General features: G+C 47.3%; 1 protein-coding gene across 1 annotated transcript in view; it reads left to right on the top strand.

The window, feature by feature from the left end:
* LOC126293236 (mucin-19-like) overlaps positions 1-14969 on the top strand; it is a 62577-nt gene extending 47608 nt beyond the window's left edge. The window contains exons 3-4 of the mRNA XM_049986356.1: positions 1272-3370; positions 9987-14969. Of these exons, the coding sequence (XP_049842313.1) occupies positions 1272-3370; positions 9987-14969 (7082 nt within the window). The remainder of the gene's footprint in view (positions 1-1271; positions 3371-9986) is intronic.
* The last annotated feature ends 252 nt before the right edge of the window (positions 14970-15221 follow it).

Genomic DNA, 15221 nt, shown 5'->3' with positions numbered 1-15221 from the left:
CGGGCAAGTTTCTGGAGACCAGGTGACGTTGTGGATCCCGGAAGTGACCACACTCACAGGACTCGTCTTCGGTCACGTAGCACCTTTTCTCCGGTTCGCCTTGCTTCGTGACACTCCTGTCCTCCATCGGTAGAGTGTCTCCCCTGTCACACACGGTGGATGGGTGAAATCCCACACCAGGTATCTCTCTGATGTTCTACCCAGCCCTTTCGGTTTGTGAATTTCACCATGGTGACAATCGGCGAGTTGCAGATACTGACGATGTGAACATGAAGCTCATCATTGATCTCCTCCAAACAGGGTGTGGAGTTTCGCAAGCTGGTACAGCTTATTCTGTTGCAGAGAAGCGTTGTGCCAGGATAGATATATGGAGTACATTTGGCTGCTGGTGCTGGTAAGTTTACGATAATGTTAGTCCAGGGAGATAGCTTAGTTTGTTTCTTAGTAAGAGCACTGAATATCACACTACAGTCCAGCTTTATACCCATGTATTTTGGATTAGTATATTGGCATAGTCACCCTTCCGTAAAATATTTATTTCCTCAAGGATTCCTGGTTTCCTGGATGAAAGGTATAGACCTGCATCTTTGCAAGGTTTGGATTTAGGTGGTTATCATAATAATACTTTCACCATAATACTTTACAAGATATTCAAGAGCTTCTCTCAGCCTCATTTCTACTTGCTCAAAGTTTTTGCCTTGAGCAGGAATTGCTGTGCAATGTTGTTTCAGGATTGATCGACTGATCGCTTGTGTAAATGTTGCACAGCAGGGTACCAACATACTACTCTGAGGTAGACCGTTCTTCAAGGTTCTCCATCAACTCTTCTTGTTATGCAGAGTGATAAAAGATCTGCTGTTTTGCACAAAATTCCTCCTAAACTGTGTTAAACAGTACTCTTTCGTGATTGAATATATATTTCAACCAACTTGTTGTGGTTGATGATATAATGCACTGCTGACAGATCTATGCTTCTTCTATCTTGTCCTCTTTCGTACCCATCTTCTACACACTGACTCAGATCAAGGATTTGATTACAGCGTGGCTTTCCAGGGCGGAAAACTGGCTGCTCCTGTATAAGGTTTTTGTCATTCTTTCCAAGACTTTGTACAGATGGCAAAGAAAAGAAACTGGTTGGGAGTGTTTAGGATTCATTCAGTTCCTCTTTTTTGCCAATTATATAAAGATGAAGATCGTAACTGAAATAAATTTACATGCATAACAGTGTGAGAACCAAAATACTTTACACATGTGACTGATTTCTTTCACAGAGCCAGGAAATAAGTACCTACCTCCAGGAGCTGGAACCTCTGGCGCCGGTGCGAGGGAGTACCTGCCCCCAGAATCCCCACCCAAAGAAGCTGCTGGCACCGGCACCAAGGCTGAGGCTGAGGAAGGTGAGACCACTACAGCCACCAATGGAGAGGCTTCCACCTCTGCCGCCCCCGAAGCCGCAGGTAATGGGGCCGGAGAAGCTGACAAAAGTAGTACCACTCCAGCGCCAAAGTACTTGCCACCTGGGCCCAAGTACCTTCCTCCAGCTAATGAAACAGAAAAGAGTGAGACTACTGAAGGAGGTGCCCCAGCTGAAGGTGGGGCCGAGGACACTTCCGAAGCGGCTACAGAGAAGCCCACTGGTACCGAAGAGAAGACCGAAGGTGACAAACCCACTGGTACTGAAGAGAAGACTGAAACTGAAAAGACTTCGGAAGCTGCAGAAGGAGCAGGAGAAGAGCCCGGTAAGACGACTACACCTGCACCCAAGTATCTCCCACCAGGGCCCAAGTACCTGCCACCGGGAAACAAGTATCTCCCTCCAGAAAATACGACAGAGGCTGCTAAAGAAGGAGCCAGTTCCACTGAAGGGCCAGAAATGGACGAAGAAGCTTCAGCAGGGACGACTGAAGCCAAAGAAGAGAGTGCATCTGAAGAGACAGCAACAGAGAAGGCTTCTGGTGGGGAGGGTGAGAAAAATGCCACACAGAGTCCAGGTCCTAAGTACCTACCTCCATCTGGCACTTACCTGCCACCTGATGGCAAGAAGCCTGCAGGACAGGCAGCTGGAAATGGGAACAACTTGGGAGGTGAGGGCAACAATGGGAAGGCACCAGATGCAGGTGATGCTGTAGGAAGTGGAGGTTCAGGACCAGCAAAGCGTCCTGCCGTTACCTATCTGCCACCGTACAAGGGACCTCCAGGGACATACTTGCCCCCATCCAATGAGACAGCGTCCAAAAATACCACTGAAGAGGGGGGCGAGACTGCATCTACAACAGAGGCCATTAGTGAAGAAGCTACAACATTGGCAGAGAAGGAGGAAGGCTCTACAGAGGCCTCCAATGGTGGAACTACTTCTGGTGGCCAAGGAGGAAGCTACCAACTGCAGCCGCCAGCGTCATACCTGCCACCTGCCACAGATGCAGGGGCTTCCAGGAAGTACGTACCACCAAGTGGGACAGGGGCCGGTTCCAGATATCGAGGTAACAAGTATCTTCCTCCAGGAGGCCCAGCTAGCGCCTCCAGGAAGTATCTTCCTCCAGGAGGGTCTCGAGGTGGGGACCGAATGGCTGCTGCCGAGTCCAGAAACATGCTTATTGCAGTTGACCCTAGTGACAGGGCCACAAGAGCCAGGGAACGGCTACTGAAGAGGGCTCGAGTTGCTTCACATTCCAAGACCACTAAGACAGAGAGCAGTGATGTGGACAGCGCAGAAGATGCACCAGAAAATGAGGAACAGACCCCACCTTCTCAGATCACGACCACGGTGCAGCCTCCCCACAGTGAGAGTACTCCAGCAGACAACAGTCGTGAAGCCACGAGAACACAGTTAAGCGATCAGTCGACGACGAAACACCCTCCCCATAGGTACAGAGCCAATATAGGTGTTGGCAAGTCTGTGAGGGAGCCACGAAAGCCAGTCACCAGTCACGAGACAGCCAGAGTCCACATAACATTCTCGAGGAAACCGGCGAAGCCCAAACCTCCACAGAAACCTCCAGTACTGGAGGTCTTTTCTTTATTGGAGTCTGCTGATGACACTGAAGATGAGGAAGAGGTCTCCAGGGAGATCTTGCGGCCAGACCCGTCACGGGAGGATGCAGTGTTCGCTGTGAGTAGTCTACCTGCCCCCATCAGTGATATCGACGATGCCGCTCCACGGAGGCGATCCGAGACGTTGAGGCGCAGGATTTCTCCACAGCGTACACCCGAAGTTATTTACGATTATGACGAGGACTACGTGTGGGAACAATTGGAAGTCGATGAGGAAGAAAGGGAGGCGCAGCTCTCATCTGCAGACAACTACTTCGAGTCCCAGAGGAGCTCCCCGAAGCAGAAAGGGTCTGCGAGGCCACGTCCAGAACTGACACAGGTACTATCAGTGTTCCTTTAGCTATTACTCGTCATCAACGCGAAAAGTAGAATGATTATTTTTACTCTACAACAGAGTGTGTGCTATTTTGAAACTTCCTCTTACGTTAAAACTGTGTGCCACAATGGGACTCAATGCTTGTGGACAATGCCATCACTGAATTAGCGATCTAAACACGATTAACGACCTGTCCTCTCAGCTTCAATTCTGCCAGTAATTATCTCCTAGTTAGAGTATCACCCAAGATTTTTCCGAACTATTCATACGACAACACAGAGGGCAAGATTCATTCTGCAAACAACCCCCTAACCTTGGCTAAACCATTTCTTCCAGCAGTGCTAGTCCAGCAAGTGTTGCAGTGAGATCTTCTGCGAAATTCAGAAAGTGAGAGACAAGTGCTGCCAGAGCTGAAGCTGTGAGGTTGGGCCATGATCATTCCTACATATCTCAGTTAGTAATAACATTGTGTGCAAAAGATGAGGTTCCAGTTGCAAGTCCTGACCCGGCACACAATTCTATTTTCCCCCAGCTCTATTTAGTGCATCCTCATTAATTATTTTATACCGACCGAATCTTCAACAGTCTTCCATAGTACTACATTTCCAAAGCTTGTATTATCTTACTCTGCGACTTGTTTATTGTCGACGTTTCACTACTGTACACCGCCTCTCAGAAAAGGCTTTTCAACTCTTAAATTTGTATTCCATGCTATCAAATTCCACTTTTTCAGGAAGAAATATCTTTCTTGCTATAGCCAGTTTGCATTTTGTGCCCTCTCTAGTTTGGCCAACATCAGTTATTTTCCATCCTAAATACTAAAACTCACCTACCACTTTTTGTATTTCGTTTCCTGATCTGATTCCCTCAGCATCTCTTTACTTAATACAAATATATTTCATTAGCCTTACTTTACTTTTGTTGGAGTACATATTATAACCTCTTTCCAAGATTTCACAAGCTACGACATGGTCGTGAATGGAACAGTGGCCCGAAAATGTAGAATAAATTTCTTATATTTCACGTCTATACTCACAAAATTGTAGGTCCTCAGGGTACAGGTTTCGGTCAGCAATGACCATCTTCAGACCTGTTTTATAAAAAAACATGTCCTAATATACTTGAGCCAAGTGGCATCGTCAAATGCTAAACACATACATAGATTACAGGATATACTGTTTTAAACAGTAGCGCTGCTGACAAGATAGCTCTTGTATATTCTTTAATTTATGTGTATGTGTGACGATGCTAGCGCTAACATTCTGTTCAGCATTTGACGATGCCACTGTGGCTCCTGTATATTGGGACATGTTTTTCATAAAACAGATCTGAAGATGGTCATTGCTGAACGAAACCGGTAGTCTGAGGACCTCCAAGTTTGTGACCATAGACATCAAATAAAAGAAATTTTCTCTTTCCAAGACACTGCCTATTCCGTTCCGTTGGTCTTCCTATTCCTTTGCATCTCGGAGAAAGTTACAATGTCATCGGTAAATCTGAAATTTTTGTTTCTCCTCACTCCGCCTTAATTTCCTCTCCAAATTCCTCCTTGGTTTCATGTATTGCTTGGTCGATATACAGACTGAGTAATATCGAGACCAGGTTACAACACTGTGTCACTCCCTTCTCACCTATTGCTTTCCTTTCGTGCCCTTCGACACTTGTAGCTCCTGTTTCTTTCTTTTTTCTTTTTTTTAACAAGTTGTACATAACGTTTCGCTTTCTGTATTTTGTCCCTGCTAACTTCAGAATTTCGAACAGTGTATTCCAGTCAACAATGTCAGAAGCTTCCACTAAATCTACAAATCCTGTAAAATTATCTTTCATCATCTATATTTTAATATAAGTTTTAGGCTCAACACTGCCTTGCGTGTTCTTACAGGAATCCAAGTTGATTTTCCTTAAGGTCAACTTCTACGAGTTTCTCCTCCTTCTGTAAACTATCCTTGTTAGTATTTTGCAACTATGACTTAATTAAGCTGATAGGTCAGCACCTGCCTTCCCAGGAATTATTACATACTTCTGGAAGTCTGATTATATTTCGACAGTCTCGTATATCTTGCACACTGGGCGGCATAGTTTGGTCATGGCTGAAACCCCAAAGGAATACCGTCTATTCCGAGAGGTCTTTTAGTGCTCTATTAAATTCTTCTTGCAGTATCATGTCTCCCATCTCATCTTCATCTACTTCCTCTTTTTTGGTATAATATTGTCTACAAGTTAATTTAAGTTGTATAGCCCTTCATAAATTCCTTCCAGTTTCACCTTTCCATTCTTGTCTTGGTACTTGGTTGGATCTTGTTATGTAAAGAGTTGCTTCTGTTTTCTCGAAAGGTCCCTTCAGTTTTCCGTTAAGAGTGATCTAATTTTTCCCTAGTCATTCACGCTTTTATATCCTTGGATTTGTCTATTAGCTGCTCCTGCTGAGCCAATCAGGTAAACTGCTATGAAAACTGGCTGGACTGCACAAATCACCTACTATCACAACACGCTGAGAGAATCTTACTACAAACTGGATTGTACTCCTCATGCCTCACCAATGTTCGCGCAAAATAACTGCTAAATACAATTGAGTATCTTATGAGAATATAAAATGGCCTAAATTACATATATTTTGATATTCACAGTGTTCTTTAGTAGAAATACTTTAAAATTTATTGCCGGCCGCGGTGGTCTCGCGGTTCTAGCCGCGCAGTCCGGAACCGTGCGACTGCTACGGTCGCAGGTTCGAATCCTGCCTCGGGCAGGATGTCCTTAGGTTAGTTAGGTTTAAGTAGTTCTAGGTTCTAGGGGACTGATGACCACAGCAGTTGAGTCCGATAGTGCTCAGAACCATTTGAACCATTTTTTTAAAATTTATTTCACAGCTTTCCCATTTACTTTTATTTAATGTTGATTTTATTGTGTGCCACAACATGGACAGACCGAGTGAGGTGACGCAGTGGTTAGCACACTGGACTCGCATTCGGTTGGACGACGGTTCAATCCCGCACCAGGCCATCCTGTTTTAGATTTTCCGTGATTTCCCTAAATCGCTCCAGGCAAATGCCCGGATGGTTTCTTTGACAGGGCACGGCTGCCTTCCTTCCCTGACCTACCCTAATCCGATGAGACCGATGACCTCGCAGTTTGGTCTCTTCCCCCAAACAACCCCCGACCAACATGGAAACACATGCACACACAGATGATGAAATTTATCTAAAATAACGCGAAAAATAATCAGTTTAAAGAGTCAACACACAAATCTTCTCCAAAAGTCGCATACATCTTAGAAATATCAAAAATACTGGAGCTTCTCTTAAACATACAGAACATAGACTGAGGTGACTAGCCATGCAATACCTCCTAATATCTTGTCGGACCACATTTTGCACTCCACGTGGCATGGACTCAACAATTCACTGGAAGTCCCCTGCAGAAATACTTTGCCATGTTTCCTCTATAGCTGTCCACAACTGCAAATGTGTCACCGGTGTATGATTTTGTGCACAAACTGGCCTTTGGATTATGTCCCATACATGTTCGATGCGATTCATGTTGTGCAATCTGGATGGCTAAATCATTCGCTCGAATTGTCCCCAATGTTCTTCAACCACTCGGGAACAATTGTTGCCTGGTGAGATGGCGCAATGTGATATGGGAACATAAAGTCCATGAACAGCTGAAAATCGTCTCCAAGAAGCCGAACTGACCATCTCCAGTCAGTGATTGGTTCAATTGGACCAGAGAACGCAGTCCACTCCATGTAAACACAGCCCACACCTTTATGGTGTCATCACCAGCTTGTACAGTGCCTTGTTGACAACTTGGGTCCATACCTTCGTGGAGTCTGCGCCACTCTCGAACCTCACTATCAGCTCTTACCGCCTGAAAACGGGATTTCTCTGACCAGGCCATGGTTTTCCAGTCGTCTATGATCCAACATATGATCATGGGCCCACGAGAGGCGCTGCAGGCAATGTAGAGCTACACTACTGAAAATTGCTACACCAAGAAGAAATGCAGATGATAAACGGGTATTCATTGGACAAATACATTACACTAGAACTGACATGTGATTACATTTTCACGCAATTTGGGTCATAGATCCTGAGAAATCAGTACCCAGAACAACCACCTCTGGCCGTAATAACGGCCTTGATACGCCTGGCCATTGAGTCAAACAGAGCTTGGATGGTGTGTACAGGTACAGCTGCCCATGCAGCTTCAACACGATACCACAGTTCATCAAGAGTAGTGACTGGCGTATTGTGATGAGCCAGTTGCTCGGCCACCATTGACCAGACGTTTTCAGTTGGTGAGAGACATGGAGAATGTGCTGGCCAGGGTAACAATCCAACATTTTCTGTATCCAGAAAGGCCGGCACAGGACCCGCAACAAGCGGTCGTGCATTATCCCGCTGAAATGCAGGGTTGCGCAGGGATCGAATGAAGGGTAGATCCACGGGTCGTAACACATCTGAAATGTAATGTCCACTGTTCAAAGTGCCGTCAATGCGAACAAGAGATGACCAAAACGTGTAACCGATAGCACCCCATACCATCACGCTGGGTGATACGCCAGTATGGCGATCACGAATACACGCTTCCAACGTGCGTTCACCGCGATGTCGCCAAACACGGATGCGACCATCATGATGCTGTAAACAGAACCTGGATTCATTCGAAAAAATGACGTTTTACCACTCGTGCACGCAGGTTCGTCGTTGAGTACACCATCGCAGGCGATCCTTTCTGTGATGCAGTGTCAAGGGTAACCGCAGCCATGGTCTCCGAGCTGACAGTCTGTGCTGCTGCAAACGTTGTCGAACTGTTCGTGCAGATGGTTGTTGTCTTGCGAACGTCCCCATGTGTTGACTCAAGGATCGAGACGTGGCTGCACGATCCGTAACAGCCATGCGGATAAGATGCCTGTCATCTCGGCTGCTAGTGATACGAGGCCGTTGGAATCCAGCACGGCGTTCCGTATTACCCTCCTGAACCCACCGATTCCATATTCTGCTAACAGTCATTGGATCTCGACCAACGCGAGCAGCAATGGCGCGATACGATAAACCGCAATCGCGATAGGCTACAATCCGACCTTTATCAAAGTCGGGAAGTGATGGTACGCATTTCTCCTCCTTACGCGAAGTATCACAACAACGTTTCACCGGGCAACGCCGGTCAACTGCTGTTTGTGTATGAGAAATGGGTTGGAAACTTTCCTCGTGTCAGCACGTTGTAGGTGTTGCTACCGGCGCCAACTTTGTGTGAATGCTGTGAAAAGCTAATCATTTGCATATCACAGCATCTTCTTCCTGTCGGTTAAATTTCGCTTCTGTAACACATCATCTTCTTGGTGTAGCAATTTTAATGGCCAGCAAGCAGTGTATTAGCAAAAGCACTCGCGTCGGTCGTCTGGTGCCACAGCCCGTTAATGCTAAATTTCGCTACACTGTTGTAACAGACACGTCCGCCGAACGTCCCACATTGCGGTTATTTCGCGCAGTGTTGCTTGTCTGTTAGCAGTGAGAACTCTACGCAGACGCCGCTGGTATCGGTCGTTAAGTGAAAGCCGTCGGCCACTGTGTTGTCAGTGGTGAGCGGTAATGCCTGATATTTGGTATTCGCTGCCCTCTGTTGACTCTGTGGATCTCAGAATGTTGAATAGCCTACCGATTTCTGAAATGAAATGGCCCATGCATCTAACTCCAACGACCATCCTGAGTCTAAAGTCTTTTAATTGCCGTTGTGGAGCCATGATCACGTCGGAAACTGTTTCACATGACTCACATGATACAAATGGCAGCTCGTCAATGCTCTGTCCTCTTAAACATTACCGAGGGAGGTGGCACAGTGGTTAGACACTGGACTCGCATTCGGGAGGACGACGGTTCAATCCCGCGTCCGGCCATCCTGACTTAGGTTTTCTGTGATTTCCCTAGGTCACTCCAGGTAAGTGCCGGAATGGTTCCTCTGAAACGGCACGGCCGACTTCCTTCCCCATCCTTCTCTAATCCGATGAGACCGATGACCTCACTGTCTGGTCTCCTTCCCCAAAACAACCCAACCTAATCTTAAACCTTGTGTTCGCGATACTATCGCCATCTATATACATGCATGTCGCTGTCCCATGATTTTTGTCACCTCATTGTATACAACTACAACTGAAACTGTACTTTGGCATAACCTCATCAGTTTTACAGGTCCACGCCCACCTAGATACATAAATGGCTGTCATGTACTAACAGCTAGCTGTTAATTTTTTATGAAGCAAAATTGGACAGTTACATCACATAACGAAGTACCCTCCATACATACAGTCAGTTGTAGTAAAACCTGAGGTACGTTACAACGCATATCATAAAATGACTGCTGGAGTACAGACTTAGGTCTGAGCACACATCCATGTTTCATCTCCTCTAACCAGACCATTAAAATAAATGTGTCGTTGTTGGCTTCGAGTTCTTCAAGCTGATTAGACTAGGCTTCTAGTCTTCCAGCTGTAGTAATGCTGTCGACTGTCGAGCTATGCAATAGGCCTACTCGCTCTAATATTGCGTTAAAGCCAGGTAGGGACCACGTGTCAACTTCTGTTCTTTCCAGACTTCCATCATGTTTTTTTTTCCTGTCACAGGTCTATCGGAAGGACTTAGCATCGCCACCCAAAGCACCAGAAGAGGCTAGTCCAGTGTTTGGCGTTGCTGGTGCAATCGTCGACACCGCTGGATTCATCAGCAGAACAGCACATCCTTCCTTTGCTGATCGCACCGACCAGCCACCAACCGAGCACCAACCAAAGTCACCAGAGGCTCGACTTGCGTTCGGCATTGCTAATGCACCACTCGAAACTGCCGAATTTGTCAGCATAACACCACGCCCGCCTGCTGCTGTTCACCATGCAAGCAGACAGCAGTCATACACAGAAGAGGCTCATTCTGCACATAGCATTTCTAATACCAACCGCGACACCACACGAGTTGTCAGTAGCACGCCACGTCCTCCTGCTTCCCCTCACAGTGCCAACAGGCCACCAACCAAGTATCGGCCGAAAACGGACGAGGCTCGCCCTAGATACAGTGTGAATGATGCAGGCCTGGACCCTCCTGTATTTGTCAGCAATCCACCACAGGATTCCATTACTCCTCATCATGGCAGTAGGCCACTGAGCAAATATCAACTGAGGCCGCAACAGACTCGTTTCGCATACAGCGTTAGTGACACACGTTTCAAAAGTTCTGAAACAATCAACAGTACACCTCCTCCTCCTACTGCAATTCGCAGTACTAGCGGACCCCCAACCAAATATCAACCAAAGACAGCAGAGGTCCGTCCCACAAAAAGACGCTTTGATGCACTCTTCGAACCTCCTGGATTCGTCAATAGCGGACCACACCATCCCAGTGGTGCTCAGGGTATCAACAATCCACCAATAAAGTATCAGCCAAAAGCAGAAGAGATTAAGCGCACATACAGTGGAACAGATGCAACTTTCAGTCCTCCTGCATTCACGGGTAATGGTCAACACCGTAACATTGTTGTTCAGGATATCAACAGACCAGCAGCCAAGTATCAACTAAACGCAGAAGAAGCTCATCTCACAAAGAGTGAAGTTGCTGAACACCTGGAACCTCCTGGATTCATTAACAATAAACCACACCAGCTCACTGGTACTCAGGGTGCAAACAGACAACCTGCCCAGTATCAACCAAAGGCAGAAGATTCTCTCCCCACTTACAACGTGGCTGACGCACGCCTTGACTCTTCCAGAATTATCAGCTCTACCCGGCACCCTCCTATCGTTACTCATCAAACGAGTAAACCACTGAGCAAGTATCAACCAAAGACAGTCCCAAAGACACAGCCGAGATTTCACTACCACACTCGGCAGTACAGGGCCCAGAGATCTGCCACTGCAAATCCTGCCCCTCCTGGGTCAGCAGAGAGCCACGCAACAGTTTCGAGAGTTCGCCGTTCTGAGCGCGACCACGAGCACGATATCCAGCCGAGGGAAACAGTGACGACTGGAAACAGCCTCAGCCTCGTCCAGCTTCTCCACAGCTTCTTCACAGCCAACCTACGACGGAGCACAGAGGCGCCCACTCACAGGGAGCCAGATTCTCTGGCATCAGCTACGAGTCGATCAACAGGAGACGCAGTTGAAATACAGTCGTCCACTGTTCGATACCAGGGCTCACCAAGCACTTATCACCTCACTCCCAGCAGTCAACAGCCGTCAAGCAGCCCTTATCAGGTATCACTGAATGCTCAACATCTGTCAACCAGTTCTCACGAGTTTTATCACGGCAGCTCAGTAACACCGAATTTGCTACTGGACACTGCAACAGTAACGGTACCCCTTGACGGGTTGCACTCGACTGTACAATCGTCTTCACCATTGGGCCGTGACACTAAGGCAGCTGCCAGGTTGACGCCACATACACAGGAGGCAGTTCACGAAGACAGTTATTCGACTGACTCCCTTCAAATGGAAGAACAGCTCGGCGAAAACGAAAACAACCCCATTCCACACAGCACTGACGGGTCGAAGACTACACTACTTCCTCAAAGTGTAAGGAATAAATCGGGTACTCATCCACTCTCTAGTCTGATAAAATCGTCTCGGCGCGAGAATGGCTGTGATGCTTCTCTAATCGCTTCCACATCAAATGGTTCCATAGTAGAACAAAAGAAACTACCTCGCGACTGCCGGTTTGCTCCACGTTTCCCCCAACGCTCAATAGCTGCAAGGCTCAGGACAAGAATCATAGATAATGTGAAGAGGAATGAGACGCTCGTGAAAACTGGTGGATCCAGTTCTGCAGCAGGAGAAACGGAAGCCAATTTAGAAGGAGCTAAGAACAGAAGTAGTTTGGCCCAGAATCATTTCGGTACTAAACAGTCTGGCAGCCCCTATCCCATACAAGATACCAATGATAAGGAAACCGACTCCACGACCGAAAGTGCAGCTTCCAAAGCACGTCCCAAATTGAACACACGACTCAGTGCATTGTTAGTGCAGCGTTCTGCAAGCCAGAGCATTGGAGAGAGTACGAGTGCAGAACCCAGAAGCACGCCCCGAGTGGAGCGAAACAGAAAGTTTGCTACAAACAGTACAAGTGAGGAAAGTAGGAGTCCACAGCTACAAGCCTCTGCAAGCCAGCAGCACACTACAAATTCCAGTGTTACTAGAGATGGCACTAGGAAGAAATTACCAGGCAACCGACGAAGGACGCCAGCTCTCCAAAGGAGGCACGGAACATCTGATCAACTAGCTTTCGGAGTAGAAGCTAAAGCAGAAGTCACATCCCAGTCCAAATTCAACAGGGCATCAGGTGTGGACTCTGAGGATGGCTTACTAACTGGAGAATCACAGCCGCCTGTGACGTCTGGGGACAGACCCCGCTGGCTATTTGTAGCATCGAGCAGGAAACGAGGAAACACTCGCAAAGACATTAAAAAGTCCAACACGGCTGTCGATCATTCTACAAAGGAGGTGACAGTGAAGAGTACTAGCGTACCTGAAAATGCTGCACTCTCTGAAGCTGTTTCAGTCGATGGCGACACTACTCATGATGCGGATGCTGATAAAACGAAGGCAAAAGTGGAGCATGTCGAAGTGTCCGGCCGACGTAAATATAGCTCCATCGCCTCAAAGCTACAAGCCAGACGTCAAGGCAGCAATAGTGATCCAAGGTCACTCTACTTAGACGAGCAGGGGCGCTCAGACGTTCGTTCGAAGAATTCCAAATTTTCTGAAAAGGTGGAACACACAAGACGTAACGAAGAAAGGGTAAGCTCTGACTCTTACTATATGACGCAGCAGGAAGCTGGTGTGCCAGGAGATGAGAAACCGGTATTAAACACTAACCTCTACAACAAGAAAACTGGTCAGAGCTCTCACGTGAGGATCAGTTTCCGCAACAACGCTGCAACCACACCAAGAGCCCCTGAGAGAGGAATTGTAGTTTCACGTCCAAAGCTTGAGAGTGCACCACGTGACATAGGTGACTATTCATCAGAAGAGTCGGCTGTCACTGACACTCCTTACCGTACTGGCATTCTTGGGGAAGGACTTCCCACATTAAGTAGCAATACTGGCTTTACGGATAACAATGAAGACCGTGAGGTCAGGGATTTCCTGGACAAGTATCTCCCACTGATACTGGCTCAAGAGGGGCCAGAAGAAAAAGAAGGACACGTCACAACAAGGGGCCCAGAAAAAGGAAGAGAAGACTCACGGGTATCTAAGTTGGGTCTTAGCAGATCAAACAGGAAGCACCCAACTCGTGGTCATGTCTGGTCTGACACTATACCTGAGGCTACATACGAGATAGTATCATCAACCGTTGTTCCTGCCGTAACAGTATTTTCACCAGGTAGAGAAGGAGATCGCAGGCCTAGGGGATTCGAGAGGAACGATTTCGTAACACAGCTTCCAGCTACAAGGGATGGCAAGGAGCCATTCGTACTGAACATTACAGAAGAACCAGAGACAGATTTAGAGGTGGAAAGTGATTGTGAGGGCCGCAGTAGGTTCGGGAGAAGAGGCAACTGCCATACCAGTGAGGAGGCAGAACGGGGGAATGATGGTAAAGGTGGTTTCACCAGGCCATCCTCACATGTCAGTAGGCGCTTCCTCCACAAGAAGATTGCAGCACACGCGAAATCTGCTACCCAGTCCAGCAAGAATGACACTGCCGGGAGAAATCCACTGGAGGCACTGCTGACGAGGTTCCGGACAGGCCCAAGGCAACAGTCGCCTTCCGGAGTGAGTGGTGGTGGTGCCCAAGAGACCAGCTCCCCTGTAGGATCCGGACAGAAAGTGACTGACCCTTCTGCAGAGACAGTGACAGAGGCGCCGTTAGACGTCTCTACAAGCAAGGCATCGATACCAGAATACTACCTGCCAGTGGAATCTACAGCGAGCCCCTCAGAGAACATTGCCCAGCTCATCCCGCTGTTCTCGCAGTCACTCTCTGCACCTGCAGTCAGCTCCGGGTTCAACCTCTCTCCTGAAGAGGCCGTCCAGTTTCGTGATTTCCTACAACTGCTTCCACAGTCATTGCAATCTGCACTGCTGTCCCCTGACTCTACAGACAATTCTGCAAGTAGCTATTACCCCTCAGGGAATACTCCTGATTCACAGGGTTCGTACTCACTATCTGGCCAGAGTAGCTACCAACCAGAACACACCTCTAAAGTCAAATTGAATCCCCCAACAAATGCTTTCCAGCTTTTTCAGTTCCAGGGTCCAGAACCGTCTTTTCCTGAAGACTCAAATTTACCGCAGATCACTTCTGCATCTGCAGTGAATCGAGCAGCAAATTTCCGTGCATCAGAAATATTAGTACCTCCTCCTCGGGACCCAGTCGAGACCTCTTTGCTGCCAGTTACATTCGTTCCAGAAGCAACGACACACAGATCAGAAGAAACGAGTGGACAGTTTTCTCAGATACAGCAAACGTCTCACAAGAGTCGAACTGGTCAGGCAAATGGTAATGTCCCCAGAACAGACTTCAGTACAAAATTTGGCACAGAGTACACTGCCAACATCGAGGGTGGTAGGATAAGGTTTGGGTTATTCTTCCCGTCAACTGTAGCTGGACCGGTGATATAATCCTTGTGGAATAACAAACAGATGTTGGTTCACTACATATTACAAGCTGTAAATACACAGTTGTTCAGAATATGTGTGAATTACAGGAATTGTCATTACTTGTGGGGAGATTCAAAACATTGACATCTTTTGAATTCATCTGCTTGTACATTGATGGATATAATTGAACTTCTCCTTTTTTCTTCTTCTTCTTCTTCTTCTTCTTCTTTTACATTTGTCGTGCCTGGTGGCAGTGTCCACTGAGTGGATTTG

The sequence above is a fragment of the Schistocerca gregaria genome, chromosome 10, assembly GCF_023897955.1.
Source record: "Schistocerca gregaria isolate iqSchGreg1 chromosome 10, iqSchGreg1.2, whole genome shotgun sequence".
Lineage (NCBI taxonomy): Eukaryota > Metazoa > Arthropoda > Insecta > Orthoptera > Acrididae > Schistocerca > Schistocerca gregaria.
This window is presented reverse-complemented; position numbering and strand designations above follow the sequence as displayed.